Source organism: Salvia hispanica, chromosome 3, assembly GCF_023119035.1.
Source record: "Salvia hispanica cultivar TCC Black 2014 chromosome 3, UniMelb_Shisp_WGS_1.0, whole genome shotgun sequence".
Lineage (NCBI taxonomy): Eukaryota > Viridiplantae > Streptophyta > Magnoliopsida > Lamiales > Lamiaceae > Salvia > Salvia hispanica.
This window is the reverse complement of record NC_062967.1, coordinates 18,554,900-18,571,618: the sequence shown is the minus strand read 5'-3', so window position 1 is coordinate 18,571,618 and position 16,719 is coordinate 18,554,900. Positions and strand designations below refer to the sequence as shown.

The 16,719-nt window shown below is 33.5% G+C and overlaps 3 protein-coding genes across 4 annotated transcripts; 1 reads left to right on the top strand and 2 right to left on the bottom strand.

Moving 5' to 3' along the window:
- Positions 1-1,305: 1,305 nt before the first annotated feature.
- On the bottom strand, positions 1,306-7,412 carry LOC125209506. The gene is made up of 6 exons (XM_048109108.1): positions 7,226-7,412; positions 6,653-6,754; positions 6,455-6,505; positions 6,137-6,241; positions 5,926-6,033; positions 1,306-1,354 (listed from the first exon to the last, which is right to left on the bottom strand). The coding sequence occupies exons 2-6, from the start codon at positions 6,706-6,708 to the stop codon at positions 1,306-1,308; spliced, it is 369 nt and encodes a 122-aa protein (XP_047965065.1). The 5' UTR covers positions 6,709-6,754; positions 7,226-7,412.
- A 3,217-nt stretch (positions 7,413-10,629) lies between these two features.
- LOC125211999 (ras-related protein RABA1f-like) lies at positions 10,630-12,099 on the top strand. Its single transcript, XM_048111999.1, has 2 exons — positions 10,630-11,006; positions 11,506-12,099. The coding sequence occupies exons 1-2, from the start codon at positions 10,786-10,788 to the stop codon at positions 11,936-11,938; spliced, it is 654 nt and encodes a 217-aa protein (XP_047967956.1). The 5' UTR covers positions 10,630-10,785; the 3' UTR covers positions 11,939-12,099.
- Positions 12,100-14,117: 2,018 nt separating this feature from the next.
- On the bottom strand, positions 14,118-16,457 carry LOC125215607 (WUSCHEL-related homeobox 9-like). Of its 2 annotated transcripts, none has more exons than XM_048117069.1 (4): positions 16,155-16,457; positions 15,426-16,046; positions 14,637-14,815; positions 14,118-14,357 (listed from the first exon to the last, which is right to left on the bottom strand). In XM_048117069.1, exons 1-4 carry the CDS (start codon positions 16,270-16,272, stop codon positions 14,352-14,354), a joined length of 924 nt encoding a protein of 307 aa, XP_047973026.1. In that variant the 5' UTR covers positions 16,273-16,457; the 3' UTR covers positions 14,118-14,351. The 2 variants fall into 2 exon arrangements, with proteins under 2 accessions (XP_047973026.1, XP_047973025.1); XM_048117068.1 differs by having other exon boundaries at positions 14,637-14,881; positions 16,155-16,454.
- Between the last annotated feature and the right edge of the window lie 262 nt (positions 16,458-16,719).

The following is a 16,719-nucleotide window of genomic DNA, read 5'->3' as shown; positions in this document are numbered from 1 at the left end:
TTAGAGTGGGGCATTCCATGGTTAGAGTGAAGTGTTTGTGATGCATGTTTATAGTGAAGTAGTATACCGTATTTATAGTGAACTGTTTTCACTTTATAGTGACGTATATTGTGTGTACAATTTTGTATGGGTTTTATAGTGAAGTATACTGCCTTTAGAGTGAAGTGTATTGTCTTTATAGTATAGTATATTGTGATTACATGTTTAAGCACTCAAAACATTTTTCATTAAATACTAACACCAACATATGCTTCATATGCGTTTATACGAGCGAACTGTAATGAAGGTAAAGTGAACCAATTTTGTCTTACATTGCACCATCTTTGATCGTCTCACAAATTCATGAGATAGAAAAATCAACTCTTGTCATGGAATCCTGAATTAGCATATCATGAAAATCGACTATTAGCGATGGAGAAATCAGGTTTGCGATGAAAATTGATATAGCAGATCGTGAAATTAACAATTGACAATGGAGAAATCAGCTCTTGCGAGAAAATTGATATAGCAGTTCGTGAAATCAACAATTAAGATGAGGAAATTAGCTCTTGAGATGAATATTTTGCGAGATGTGATTGTTGAACATGAGCGTGAGCGATGGAGATTGTAGCATATCTGCATAAGTTTTGTTGCATCATATTGAAGCGATGGACTCCGTCAAGGAAGAAGATGATTCTCTTGTTGTTGCGCAAGACGCTAGTGATGGCGTAGATGGAGATGAAGTTGTAGGAGATGGAAGATGAGAACAAGAAGGTGAGGCGCGAGCATGGATGTTTATCGGTGGCGGAGCGGAGGACGGCGTCGCCAAAAATCTGGATGATTTTGTTGTAGCAAGAACTGGATTTAGCGTGAATCTCTCATAGAATATGGTTTCCAAATATGCCCTTGTTAATTACTTTTTAATTAAAATATGTAAAAATTGTAACAGCCCGCCCTCCTAGGGTACAATAAATGCGGCGGCTGCTACCCAAAACCGACTCTAAAGAAGTAAACATAGGCTAGGGTTTCATTTAAAGAGTACTGACCAAAAGAATTGGAAGAAATATCAGAGTATTTAATGAAACCACTAAACCTAGAAATTTAAAGGAAAGAAAGATATCATAAATGACGATCAAAATATCTTAAGAGTACGACATAATATCCAAGGCAAAGTCACAAGAGAAAGGCTAAGGCCTCAAACCGAAGGCAAGATGCAAATATTCCAAAAGAAATTCTAAAGTGTATCAAAATTTAGCGGAAAGTGACCAAGAGAAAGTATAGCTATGTATGAAGACACAACTACGCTTGAAGTCCAACATGTCCATATTAATTAATTAAACTGCTCAACACCCGCCACCGCTCGTCATCATTCAACCTGCACATAAGGAAAACACATGCAGGGCTGAGTATTTTGAAATACTCAGTGAGCTCGTTGCCAAAACATTTTATAGGTTATGCCACCCTTACAAAGTGAACTCGAGTTTTAAGCAGTTATAAGAGATATATCACGAGTATCACAAAATATATTTTCCATAGACTGGCCAGTCAAAATAACTCCCCATTTTCCTCATCAAAATAACAATCACAATCATTCCATGGTGCGACGAAAATGTGGCCACACTTTTCGCCCACGAGACCGGCCGACTAGCAAGAACGGCTCCCGATCCCCTCGTGTACACAGCCTGGTAGGGCTTGCGGCCCATACTCAGACCCGAATTCGTATAAACATATCCATAGCCCTAGCCCAATGGAGCGAACTCACAAACTAGGCATCAGGCGCACAATATCACAATAAAACAGACATAGGCATGGCATAACAGTTAAACCACCCTTATAACACCAATCAATATTTTTGACAAAAATAAAAGAGAGTTTTAAGAGTAAAGCCCACCTCGACTGCTTAGTTTTCAAGTAGTTTCGCTTTTCCGTTATCCGGCTTCGCAACCAAAGTTTCACCTTTTAATCACATAGGCACATATCACAAATTAGGTTCAATATTACTCGTACTCATGCATGTCTTATTACCTTTCCCTTTTTCCAACGATTTATCTTATCATCACTAATTAATCAAGATCATGTTTATCACACAAGATTATTTAACCATCAAACACACACCATACCAACACTACACACACACACGTCGCATACACACACACGCGCCACACACACATACACGCACACACATACATGTTCCCACATCCCTTTTTATCCCTATTTCACTCAACCAAGATGCATGAGGGTTCAAGAAGACCGATTAATCGGTTAGAAGAAGAAAAAGAAGAAGTAGAAGAAGAACAAGCATAACTCTTAAACAAAATACCTTTTAGTGAAAAACGATCGGTAGAAAACAAGTATTAGCCTTGATTCTTCAAAGTTCTTGGATTAAACTTCAATTCTTCTTCAAAAGATAGCAAAATATTGGGGAGTAGAAAAAGAAAATTTGAGAGAGTGTATGGGGGAGGGTTTCGAAATTTATGGGAGCTAGGGTTGGGGTTTTGGTTCTTATTTATAGAGCTCAACAAGATCTTTAGGTAATTAGAATAGAATATTTGGTAAGATTTTATTCTACACAATAAAATAATATTGTGAAGTAGGGAAGAAGAATTAACAAAAATAGACTAGGTATCAAGCATGGCAATTTTCGAAAATTAGGTCCTCTAATTAGCCATGGTTTCGTTTTGGTATAATTTACGGAGTAGAATAAAATATCACGGAACAAAATAAAATTAAGAATTCTCCCACTTGGAGTAAAAAGAGGCTTCTATTTGCCTTCTTAAATAAGGCATGGATTTTAAATATTGTCTAGAATAAGTGAAGGCAAGATCTCTTGAAGTATGGAAAGATTTGGTAGAATATTTAAATTCTAGGTATGGAAGGAAACAAATAAGGGATCAATTAAAATAAAAATAATACTCTCTCCCTTATTTTGGAGATTTTCAAAAATCACAAGGCACAAGGGGTGTCGATTTTTCCCCGCTTTAAAATAAGGAAATAATTGGGTCTTGGATTTAATTTTGGATAAATATCCCAATGATTAAATTAAATCCGGGAGAAATAGAATTTCTCTTCAAAGGGGGTCTAGGGTTCGAAAATTACAAGAATTAGGGTGACAAGTATTTATGGAAATTTTCTCTAATATTCTCACTCACCCTTAAACAAATAATTTGCCACATAATCTCATAATTTAATATATCACATGCCACATCATTATATCCATAGGTTTGACTTTTCAAGCTTTCAACGCAAACCCTAGACTCAATTCGACCATATCATCTCATGAAATAAATGCATTCTCGATTCCACGTCATCAACAATTAATTCTAGGGCTCTAAAATTAGGGTTCTAAATTCCGAGATGTTACAAAAATAGTCAAGCCATAAGATTAATTTGGAGTATTAAGATGTGTGGCTGAGATTTGTTCTCTAGTTATACACTTAAAATTAGTTAAACATTAATCACTCCTATATATATATATATAGGGAGATGATCAAAATAAGAATGCATTTAAATCCAGAAATGCAGCCCAAATCTTGGCCCTAGGATTAGATGATCTAATTGTCAATAATTAACTCAAAACACGGAAGGTCATAATTAACTTAATCTTATGGTTATGATTAACTTAATTAGGGCCACTCAATTAATTTAATATTTTATTAAATAAAAACGTTCTTTTTATCTTTTAGAGTATTTAATTGTTTTTAAATTTTTTTCATTTTTTTTTAAAAAAATTTAATTTTTTATTTATTTATTTTTATTCGATAAAAACTTGCTGGAGTAAATAATGAAGTATATTCACTACATAATGAACTAAATGAATGTATGTTATGAACTTATTACTTCATTTAGTCGTGATATTATTTCATTCCGTTAGTTTATTACTTCATTCTATTAGTTTATTACTTCATCCAGTAATGCTATTACTTCATTCCATTAGTTTATTATTTCATAATGTGTTATGACATAATTATCTTTCAGTTGGGTTTAGGGTTATTACTTCATTCCGTTAGTTTATTACTTCATTCAGTCATGTTATTACTTCATTCCGTTAGTTTATTACTCCACTCAGTCATGTTATTGTTATGAGCTTATTACTTCATTCAGTCGTGCTATTATTTCATTTTGTTAGTTTATTACTTCATTTATTCATGTTATTACTTCATTCTCGTAGTTTATTATTTCATTCCATTAGTTTATTACTTCATTCAGTCATGTTATTACTTCATTCCATTAGTTTATTACTTCATAATGTGTTATGACATAATTATCTTTCAGTTGTGTTTAGGGTTATTACTTCATTCCGTTAGTTTATCACTTCATTCAGTCATGTTATTACTTCATTCTACTAGTTTAGTACTTCATTCCGTTAGTTTATTACTTTATTTAGTCATGCTATTACTTCATTCCGTTAGTTTATTACTTCATTTCATTATTTTACTACTTCATTTTATTAGTTTATTACTTCATTTTATTAGTTTCTTACTTCATAATGTGTTATGATATAATTATCTTTCAGTTGAAGTAAATTCAGTATATAATGAATGCGAAAAATTACTTCATAACATACATTCATTTAGTTCATTATGTAGTGAATATAGTTCATTATTTACTCTTGCAAGTTTTTATCGAATAATAAAAAAAAATTCTAAAAAAAAAATTATCTAGTCAAAAACTTATTTATTACTACTATTTTAGTAATTTTTTTTAAAATCTATATAATTAATTATTTAACTATCATTTTCTCGATATATGTAATTTTTGTAATTTGATTTTTTAACTCATACTTATCTCGATAGAAGTATGATGAAATGTGAACTCTAAATATTGTACAAATTCCAAACTTTGATCTAGACTTAGAAAATATTAACAGAGGATAAAATAATAGCAATAGAATATGTTGACATTGTGTTGATACTATGTTGAAAAGTTTGGAGTTTGTGCAATATATGAGTTTGAATTTTATCACTCCCCTGTCTTGATATATGTAATTTTTTATTTGATTTTTAACTCATATAATCTAGAAATATGTAATTTATTTAATTTGATTTTTTTAGATTCAATTAAATTATTAAAATGAAATTTATTTGAATATTCTTATCCAAACGGATTAAGAAAATGAAATTTACGTATTGACTTTTTCTTTTTTCTTATTTTCTTGTAAGCCAAAAATGCATTAGGTTAAATGTTGTGTTAAATATGCTAATTTTATTATGAGTTTCAACATGATACATTGATACCAAAATAATAAATTTTAAAAATACATAATTTAGAGAAATATAATACTACTATTAATTTTAAAAAAAATTTAAAAATTTAAAAAAATTTAAAAATAAATAAATTAAAAACATTTTTATTTAATAAAATATTAAATTAATTCTAAATTAATCATAACCATAAGATAAAGAAAAATGAGTGGCTCAAATTTGGTCTCTAGTTCGGTCTTTAAGAAGGGTTCAACATTGATCACAACTCTCTCTCTCTCTATATATATATATATTAATAGAATATAAATGTATATATATATAATATAAAATTAATAGAATATATATAATACATATTATACAAAATATATTTAAAGAATATATATTATATAATATATTAAATTAATAGAATAAATATATATAATATTATATTTAAAATATAATTTAATTTTTCGGGTTTTTTTCGTCCGAACTAAATCGAACCGAAAAACCGAATTTTTTTTTAAATTGAACCGTACCGAAAAATCGAAAAAACTGAATCGAATTACAAAATTTCGGTTTGGTTCGGTTCGGATATTCGGTTTTCGATATTTTTGCTCACCCCTAGCTACAAAGTCAACCAAAACGCATTTGTTAACCACATCAATCTCATCCTCAAAACCAAAACAATATAATATCAAAATCAATAAGCTATGCATGAAAGCTAATATAAAAAATAATACAAAATCAATCACGGACATAACGATACCTCATCAACATTAGGTTGGGCATCCTCAGATGCATTTTGAACCTCATCTCCAACCGATGGTCCAACTTGATCATCTTGTAGTCCTCCCCCTCCAAATCCTTTCTCAACCTTCAACATGCAATACCAACACAAATAATATCAAAATCTGTATGCTATGCATGAAAACTAATATAAAAAATAATACAAAATCAATCACGGACAGTAACAATACCTCATCAACATTAGGTTGGGCATCCTCAGATGCATTTTATACCTCATCTCCAACCGATGGTCCGACTTGATCTTGTAGTCCTCCCCCTCCAAATCCTTGCTAAACCTTCAACATGCATACCAACACAAATAATATCAAAATTTGTATGCTATGCATGAAAACTACAACTAAAATGCTAGTCCTCCAATCCAAGTAATTTAATTTCAAGGAAAGTATCTCATTAACTTGAGACATATCAAAAGCAAATACAGTTTGAACTTCAACAGTTTGTTCATTATGCATTAGTTGAGCTTCATCAACATCAATCTAAGCTACAACCTCATCTCCACCCTCACCTCGTAGTCCTCCCACTCCAAACGCTTTGTCAACCTTCAACATGCATACCAACACAACATAATATCAAAATCAATATGCTATGCATGAAAACTAATATCAACAACAATCTGCATTAGTTACAACCATAACATCATACCATAATGTTGTCAATTCTAACGACAGAGGAGGCAGTAACATTACCTCACCAACATGACATTGGGCTTCATCAGATGCACTATGAACAGATTGAACCTCATATCAAACTTCCTCTTGTAAGACTCCCACTCAAACCACTGTATCAACCTACAACACGCATACAACCACAAAATTAATTCAATCTAGGGGTGAGCATTCGGGTTTCGGTTCGGTTTTTTGCCAAAACCGAATCGAACCGAAAAACCGAATTTTATTGAAAACTTAAACCGAACCGAACCGAAAAATCGAAAAACCGAAAAATCAAAAAACCGAAATCCGAAAAACCGAAAACCGAACTACAAAAACCGAACAAAACCGAAAAAACGAAATTCTATAAGATTTTTAAAAACCTAAAAAAGCTAAAACCAAAAAAATTAGAATAACTGATTATCATCCACTAAGAACAATCAAAATCTGAAATACAAAAAATTTAAATTTCATTATTAACTAATCTAATTGAAATGGGTAAACAATAAACTCGTCAACAATAAATCTCCACTATTTCAACAAAATGAGTACACAAAAACAGTAAATCTCGAGTCGCGTCGCCTAAGTGGATGGCCGGATGGCGGATGTTACCGGTGACAGCGTGAAGTTGAAGACGTAGGTAGAGGGGCGCCGACGTGGAGACCTGAGGCGAGAGCACGGCTGGAGGATGGAGGCGACGGGGTGGAGTGGAGAAGAGATGGAGGCGAGGTGACGGGGTTGAGAAGAGATGGGAGACAAGATGGAGAAGAGAAGAGATGGAGAGAAATTAGGGTGGAGAATCAGATCTGATTCTGGAGAGGAGGCGGAAAGAAAGGAAAGAAATTAGGGTTTGAGATTTTAAGTATATATAGTATAATATAATATATATATATATATATATATTAAAATGAAATTCGGTTTTTCGGTTTTTCGATTTTTTTTTCCTCCGAACCGAATCGAATCGAAAAACTGAAATTTTTAAAATTTCAAAACTGAACCGAACCGAAAAACCAAAAAAACCAAACCGAATTTTAAATTTTCGGTTTGATTTGGTTCGGATATTCGATTTTTGGTTTTTTTGCTCACCCCTAATTCAGTCCTAAAATTAAATCTCAATATCAATGACAGTACCTCATCAACATGAGACACATCTACACCAGATGAAGTTTGAACTTCAGAAGCTTGTTCAACTGCTTTTGTAGGCTGCAAAGTCAACAATTTGTTAACCACATCAATCTCCTCCTCAAAACTAACATTACATAATATCAAAACCAATATGCATGAAAACTTTTGAAATGCCCAATATTCAGGGACTAAATATGATATGTCTTTAAAACCCGATATGATATTAGTTTTGGAAGTATCTGTTATTTCTGTGCGGTTAGTACACCGTTGGACTACATCTGATATTAGTTTTTGTACTGCATCTGATATTAGTTTTGGGTACACTATTGTACTACATCTGATATTAGTTTTTGTACAACATATGATATTAGTTTTTTGTACACTATTGTACTACATCTGATATTAGTTTTTATACTGCATCTGATGGGCAGTGTTGATATTATTATTTTGGGATAGTCAATTTTGATATTTTTTGGTGTTCGTTTAGCCGTTAGTATATAACATGATATTATTTCAACAACTTTCATTTCAATAAGATTTCCAACGAGTTACTCCTTACTAGGTACCCTCGTATATTGAATTGAATACCCATTCATACCCATCGAAGAATACCCAATTTCACCATGGTTAATTACATCGCCAAATATTCAAATCACAAAAACTAAAACTTGAAACTTCAAAAAATTAATACTTAACAATATATAAATCAAACAAACTCAAATTACATCGATTTAAACACTTCAAATTTTTCCCCAAGATCACGCACTTCAAATTACAATTTTTCTTCGCAAGGTACCCTCATATATTGAATTGAAAACCCATTTCATACCCATCGAATAATACTCATTTCAACCATGCCATGGTTAATTTCATCACGAAATTAAACTATTCAAATCACAAAAACTAAAACTTGAAACGTAGAACAAATAAATCAAACAAAATCAAATTACATCGATTTAAACACTTTAAATTTATCCCCAAGATCACGCACTTCAAATTACAATTCTTCTTCGCAAAATGTTTCTTCACCAAAGTTTTCCCCCGCACACTGCACAAGCAATCTACTTGTTCAATCTTACTTCATCAAACTCACCGTAATGGCTACAAACGAAACCACCAACGAAAACCCAACAAATAACACAAGAATACAATCACTCACTTTACTTCCACCTTCACACCGCTTTGGATATACTTCAGAATCAACTTCGTCTTCTCCTCCAACTTCATCTCCATACCCACTGTTCCCAACCAAGTAATTGCAGCCTTCAAAATCCACAGACTTAGGATGACACCACCGAAAATAATTGCAGCCTCCAACCTTGCCCTTTTTCTTGCATACGAAATACAACATTCCAATTGATGGCTTTCTTGCGTCGGCAACAATTTTAAGTCGTTCTTTGTCGGCACATACAATTTTCGTACTCATACCCGAAGAAGAATCGCGTCGAGATTTTACGGAGGAAATGGTTCACACAAGAGGGAGAAGAAGAAGAACGGAAGTGATAGGGGAGAGAGACTATGGTCATATTTAATAGAAGGTGTGAAGAGAGAGAGAAACAATTATGACAAAACCTGCACTCTAATAAATGATGTGTTGACTCTGTGAACAGTAATTATTTTAAAATGTCCAAATTGCCCAAAGCCTCAAAAGGACATTTTCGTCTCGAAACAGTGCAAAAGAACCATTTTTTATATAAACCCTTAATCCAGGGACTACTGGTGATATTTTAAAGTCCAGTGACCATTTTCGAGATAAACTCATAGTCTAAGGATCATTTTTGAAGTTCACTCATTTAAAAATGATTGCAATTACGATTCTTTAAAATGATCACAATTGAATTATAGTAAAATCATATTCATGGATTAATTGTAGGGAAAAAAAATAATGATTATTTTAAAATGATTACAATTACAATTCTTTAAAAATGATTACAATTAAATTATAAATTATTTAACTACCACTTGCATTAAATTACCACTTGTATTAATCGTGTGATTACTTTTATTGGAATGGATTATAATAATTAATTAAATTTAACACCATATTCATAGACTAATTATAGGGTAACAAAATAAATTAATTAAATTCTATCCCTACAATTATGGAATTCAAATTTGTGTTGAATTATAATTATTTAAAAATGATTACCATTACGATTCTTGAAAAATGATTTCAATTGAATTATAAATTATTTACCTAGATACCTTAAAATTCTCTTTATTTCCCTAAATATCCCTAAAACTCCATTTTTATGTATTGTATAGATGCATAGGTGACCAAATTATCCTTATTATTAGCAAAAATAATAGTTTCTCTTATTAAATCTGGACCACGCATATTGAAAATATGTAATTTATCACCCTAATTCTACCAATTCCAGTTTCGATTCGAATGCATCCCGAATTCAAATTCTTAGTTAATAGCTTATTGTTTTGTGAATTAATAGTAGTATATCGTAAAGTTCTCTAAGCCCAATTCTACAACTGAGTAATTTACAAAACAATCAATTATTTACCACTTGAAGAATTTACAAAATAGAGAATTGAACATAACTATTTTGTGAATTAATATATCGTAAAATTCTCTGAATTAATATAGGATCACAAAATCCTACTATATAAATAGTGAATTGCAAAGTATACGTAAATTCTTTAATATTAAATAGCTAAGTTATATGGAATTCTCGCAAATTATATGGTATAGAATGAAGTATTCAAATAATATTTTATATTAAATCACAAAGTTATATTGAATTCTAGTTAATTATGTTGGTATGATTCATATAAGTAATCAAACCCGGATCGTTAAACGGGTAGGGTAACTGGACCGCCAACTGAATTCCTTAAAATGTGGAGGGAAACAACAATCAAAACAACCAAAATTGCATACATTCATTCTTCCCAGATTTCAACAACAAAAATTCACCACCACACTTGTTCAGCTCATCAAAAACAACAACAAATTCAACGCAAATGACATGTAATTTGCGGCAATTCCCCCAAAATTAAATTGTAGATCCAATCGCGACGATTTTAGGGTTAGACAAATGGGATCGTACAGAGCGGATGAGGATTACGATTACCTTTTCAAGGTGGTGCTGATCGGCGATTCCGGCGTCGGAAAATCGAATCTCTTGTCCCGATTCACGAAGAATGAGTTCAGCCAGCAGTCCAAATCCACGATCGGCGTCGAATTCGCCACGCGCTCTATTCAGGTCGATGATAAGGTTGTTAAAGCCCAGATTTGGGATACCGCCGGCCAGGAGAGGTAATCAATCCTTTCAATTTTCGCTCTTCGTGATTTCCGTTATTAGATGAAATATGTGTAATTAATTAATTCTTGTTTTCTGGAAATGGTATGATCTGTTTTTTTTTTATCATAATGTTTCGATTTAGCTGACTAATCGATATTACTATGTTAATACTTTTATTTTTCTGTGTATGGTAGAGATCATGGATCATTTTGATTTTGTTAATTGGAATTTGGGAATTGATTAGAGGGGATGGTTTGTGTGATTATGATCTGTGAAATTTCTGTTTTAAAATCAACTTCAAATGAATTTCTGCTGAAATCTAGATCTTAGCTATGTTTCCATATGTTATGCCAGTTATCACTATCAATTTTTGAAGGTTTGTTAATAATGATATGATGTAGGCCATAATTTACATGAATTGGCATATCTTGAACAATAACTGAATAATTGATTCATAGTGTGTTTCCTAAATTGGTGTTTTTCCTAAATCTTTTAAACATCGATCAAGTGCAGGTACCGTGCGATCACTAGTGCGTACTACAGAGGTGCAGTTGGGGCTCTGCTCGTGTACGATGTCACACGCAATGTGACCTTTGAGAACGTGGACAGATGGCTGAAGGAGCTCCGGGGGCACACGGACTCAAACATCGTGGTGATGTTAGTAGGGAACAAGGCGGATCTCCGACACCTACGTGCCATCTCCACGGAGAAGGCCAAGGCCTTTGCAGAGAAGGAGCACACTTTCTTCATGGAGACTTCGGCCTTGGAGGCCTTGAACGTCGAGAGTGCCTTCACGGAGGTGCTCACAAATATCTACCACGTCGTGTGCAAGAAGGCCCTCGACATAGGGGATGACCCCTCGGCCCTGCCAAAGGGCCAAACCATCAACATCGGGAACAAGGATGATGTGTCTGCTGTCAAGAACAGCGGCTGCTGCTCGGGCTAGTCATGACCGAGAGCCGTGAGGTATTGTTTTTGGTCAATCTAGGGAGATGTATAGTAACTGCAAAACCTTTCAATTATTTAGTTGTTTGGTTGCGTTAACAAAAATGGGATTAGATTATCCAGTTCTTGATTGCAAAATTGGAAGAAGAAAATATTGGTTAATTTTTGTTTTCTTGATTGATTCATTCACTGTGGCATATTGATCAGCTTAAATCTTAAATTGACAATCTTAGTTGGTTGCATTGTTTGATTGGATTCTTGTAGCGTAAGTACTTAATATAGTTGCAATTATTTGAATTAATATTTAGTCATGTTAATAAATCTAAAACGAAACATTGTGTATTTTAAATTAATCTTTCATACGTAACCATAATATTTAGTTACAAGATAAAATTCAAAAGAAGATAAAGTAATGTTTAACAAGAAAATGTGGCTGGCATCAATAGAATTGATGAAGAGTACTGTTTGAAGGAGGCAGTGTAGTCATCATATCACAGAAGAACTCAGCTTTGGCATTTTTTCTTTGCAACAGACAAATTTAACACACTCTTATATTCGAATATAGATTCTTTGTAGTAAGGCTGCAACAGATTTTATTCAAACCAGGATTCAAATTTTGTTTGCACATACCTGCAAAATTTAATGCATTTCATTCGAATCCAATCTTTATAGTGAACTTTCTACTATTACTGTTTAATATTATAAATTTGTGTGTTCTAATAAAAAATACTTATAATATCATTACTTTATTTATTTTTATATATAGTTATAAAATTATGTACTACTAATACGTACACCCTCTGTTACATGCTCTTCGCACTTTTCTGTTTCGGTCCGCGTCGACCTACTTTCACTATTTATATTTTAAGTAAAAACTAGAGTAGTTTATTAAGATATTAGAGTTAATTAATTGTTTCTCTATTAAGTATTTCCTTATTAAACTGAAAATACTTATTTAATTACATTAATTAGTCAATTTTTAATTTACGGCCTAAAATGAAAAGTGCGAGTAGCATAACATGGAGGGAGTATTAATTTATCAACATATATATGATATCAGAGTCCTAAAAACACTTTGATATTGTGACATGTATATATTCACCTAAAACCTAGTTCCACGGGTAAATTTAGAATGCATGATTATGCAAGAAAATGTTCCAATTATAAAGCTAGTGAACAGGAGTTCAACAATACATACAACATGTATTTGCCACAAAAATACAAACAATACTCAACTACAAAGACAAAAAAATAACTCTCTACAAATCTAAAAATAGGTACCCAATAAAGCCAAAATACTAGTAAAACAAAACAAAACCACCAAAGAAATGAAGAAAAAAATAACAGATATATGCACCAATGGTTCAAATCTAAGAAAAAAAATTTGTATATGACTACTCCCAATGATAGTTGTATGCACATTAAAATTTAATAAATTTACATAGAAATTGGATCATCCTAACTCCTATCAGATAAATTAATAAATGATGAGAAAGAGAGAGCACAGATGAAAAAGGAACAAAAACGACAGCAATAACTATTTTACAGAGGAAAACAGGTGCTGCTGTTGTTCTTGTGACTGAAATATTGATTTTTCCATTTCTTTTTGGGTCAAGTACTCAAGTTGCATCCTACTTCAAATGAAGTAGATGTAAATGTTTAATAAAAAATTCAAAGGAAGTAGCTAAGCTAGCTAGATATTTAAGATAAATTGACTCAATTTCTTAATGATTGGTGTCTCACCTAAAATCCCATTAATAAGTTAATTCCTTAATGATTGGTTCCATTCACTGACACTAGATGACAAGAATAATATCCTTAAATACATAATTGAAATCGAAATTAATAATAAAACAACTTAACTAACTATAATTGAATTTACTGAAATCTGTATTCATACCATCGTACAAAACTGATAACAAAAATAAAAATATCAACTCATGATATGATATTTGCAAAACTAAATCAAATTTTAGAGCTATACTGTGATTTGGGAGACACATTATTTTCACAAAAACCAATTAAAGACCCTTTTCTTGGACATCTTATATGCCATCTATTTGTTTGTATCAATTAACAATGTTTAAGCTTAGCCAATTTGAGGTTCCATACACAATTGGCACAAGCTAGGAAGTAACTAACACTAACACAAAATTAAGAACTTTAATTTACTATACATCTAACCAAAAATAATTCATAAAAACATACAGTACTCAATTTAAGAAAGATTTTACCATACGTCCATGGTCCACCATCGATTTTGCATCATGAGAAAGTGGCCATAAAGGAACCACAGAGCCTAATTAATGTTCGGAATTAAATTAAAAAAGAAAAAAAGAAATAAAACCCCTCATCTGTTACAAAATGTGACGGTCAACTAGTAGTTCCCTCCTTTTCAAATCCTCAACATTCTTCTAAATCTGTGGAAAATAATTCAAATTAATGCTCTTCCAACACATTGTATAATGAAAAAAAAAAAAAAATGAACTGAGGGCAAAATATATCCAAAAAAACAAACATCCAAGAAAAATAAGCTAATTAGAGACTTTTAACAATATTCCAATCATTTTATTTTCTTTCCATCTCTCCTATTTTACCAATCGTGTAAAATTCGTGAAAAATCTCTATTTCATAGGATGGAGGGAGTAAATTATAAAACACGATTTTTAGTAGATGAATCAAGAGGAACGAAAATGTACCAAATCAATGGTCCTGTGGTCTGGCGGCTGCGCAGGTGACCGGAGGAGGTAGTAGAAACCACCATGCTGGAGGGGCTGCTGGGTCACGCCCCATTCGTCGGTAGGAACAGGCTGCCCCAAGGCTTGTATCAAAACGACATCGTTTCCAAATGTTTCCCTAACATTAAAGGGCACTCCTGCTGCAACATCAAAACAGACATCGTTGATAAAAACCATGGATTTGGGAGGCGTCGGTTCCACTAAACCTGGGCCAGAAGATGAGGAATCGACGTCAGTTCTTTGTCGTAGTTTAATATGAATATGAGACATTGTCACAATGCACGAGTTGTGAGGGACAATTGGCATGAATCATGGAATAAATTCGAAAATAATTTGTTCTTTTTTTCTAGATTTGATTAGTAAATTCTATTTATTCTACCAAATGTAGCATTCTAAGTTGGTTCATGCTAGCTACTGTTGAGTTGCAAATCCATCCCACATTCAGAACGTGGAAGTTGGAAGAATATATAAGTACTACACAATCTTGATTAGTTTGAGGACTTTTAGAAACGACCGAAAATGAACTCGGTGATATCAAACTAATGTACAATTGACAATCCTAGCAGGTAATTTGATTATATAGAAATGACTAGCATGTCTATTTAGTCAACTTAAAACTCCATTTATTATCATTGGTTCCAACAAATGTAGCATTCACTCACAAAAGTTGGTCCATGCCTAATAAAAACCCTATTCCTAAACCCAAAGTTACAATTAGTACAAGAAAACAAACATATAGATCAAAATTACCTTGAGAAATTGGGCATGGAGCACTAAGATCCGCCACGGCCGGCTCAACGGCATAGCCAAGTTTCGACTTCTGATCGCCCTCTTTCCTCGTATGACCATGTCCCACCGGCATTAGACCATCGAGCAAAGTATCGGAGCAATCCCCAACATTTGGAGACAAATCAGGAAAGCAAATCCCATGAGCCGAACCCTCCTGCCCGGAAAACACCAACGGCTCGGGCACGAACTGGCTCGGGCCGGGCAGGAAAGGCTGGTTCACCGACGCGGTCGGAGAATTGAGCAGATCAATGAAAGTAGAGTTGCTGAGAGGTAAGGGTTTCTCGCTTGAATTGCAGCAGCTAGGAGCGGACTTATCAGACGACGACGACGAGGAGCGGCAAGGGCGGGGCTTGGCGGTTTGGAGGTGGCGGAGTTTGTGCTTGCTCCTCGATTTCCGGTTTTGGAACCAATAGAAGACGTTGGCGTCGCCTACGTTGCCGAATTCTTGGAGCTGAGCCCTAATTCGCCTGATCTCATCTCGGGGTGGATTCACCGTGCCCGAGTTGAAGATCCCTTCAAGGATTCGGATTTGCTCCGGCCTAGGGTTCCACCGCGGCTTTGGTTCGGGGCTTCTTTCCTCGTCTGTTTGACACAATTTCAAATTGAAGTTTGTCAATGAATGATTTTTCTTCTTTTTTTTTTGACCTAAATCACTTACTTGACCTAATTTATGAGAAAAAATGTGTGTACCTTGCGTGTAGGGATTTCTTGTTAGGTGATGATGATCATGGTGGGATTGATTAGGGCTGGAGTTGGAAGTGGGCTTGGATTTGAACAAGCTAGGCCAGTGTCTGTTTGAAGAAGACATGATGCTACCAATATTTTCACACACTACACACAGTAGCTAAGTTATATGTGTAATGGAAGGTTAGGTTTTTCACTCTTTTGCATTTGAACGTAGAAACATTTCTACTCTGTTGCACAACTCAACTTCACTCAAAATGAGAGAGAGGGAGAGAGAGAGAGAGAGAGAGGGTTTTGATGAGTGTGTGTAAACATTTTTTGATTTATATTTGTGTGCAATTTCCAAAGGGGAGGGCTTCAACTTAGGGTTTTTTGGGAAATAAAAAATGAGGAAGAGATGCGATAACATAAAATAAATATTATTGTAATGTGAAGAGGTTGTTGCAAGGAATAAATGGAGGGGTTGAGATTCAAGAAGGTGGCACGTAGGGTTCCGGGGAAGCGGTGGGGATAGAGACGAACACCCATTTCTATTACTTTTCTACTTATTTTTTTGTTAGATCTTTATTAA

Bases quoted from the DNA above. Each gene is read 5' to 3' on its own strand.
- LOC125215607 (XM_048117068.1), bottom strand. From the start codon at position 16,272: ATGTCTTCTTCAAACAGACACTGGCCTAGCTTGTTCAAATCCAAGCCC. The intron at 16,047-16,154 runs GTACACACATTT...TGTGTCAAACAG, and splicing joins AAGAAATCCCTACACGCAAG to ACGAGGAAAGAAGCCCCGAA. The intron at 14,882-15,425 runs GTAATTTTGATC...CTTCTGGCCCAG, and splicing joins TCCATGCCCAATTTCTCAAG to GTTTAGTGGAACCGACGCCT.
- LOC125209506 (XM_048109108.1), bottom strand. From the start codon at position 6,708: ATGAGGTTCAATCTGTTCATAGTGCATCTGATGAAGCCCAATGTCATG. The intron at 6,506-6,652 runs GTAATGTTACTG...TGCATGTTGAAG, and splicing joins CCCAATGTCATGTTGGTGAG to GTTGACAAAGCGTTTGGAGT. The intron at 1,355-5,925 runs GTATCGTTATGT...CCTTATGTGCAG, and splicing joins CCCAACCTAATGTTGATGAG to GTTGAATGATGACGAGCGGT.
- LOC125211999 (XM_048111999.1), top strand. From the start codon at position 10,786: ATGGGATCGTACAGAGCGGATGAGGATTACGATTACCTTTTCAAGGTG. The intron at 11,007-11,505 runs GTAATCAATCCT...GATCAAGTGCAG, and splicing joins GATACCGCCGGCCAGGAGAG to GTACCGTGCGATCACTAGTG.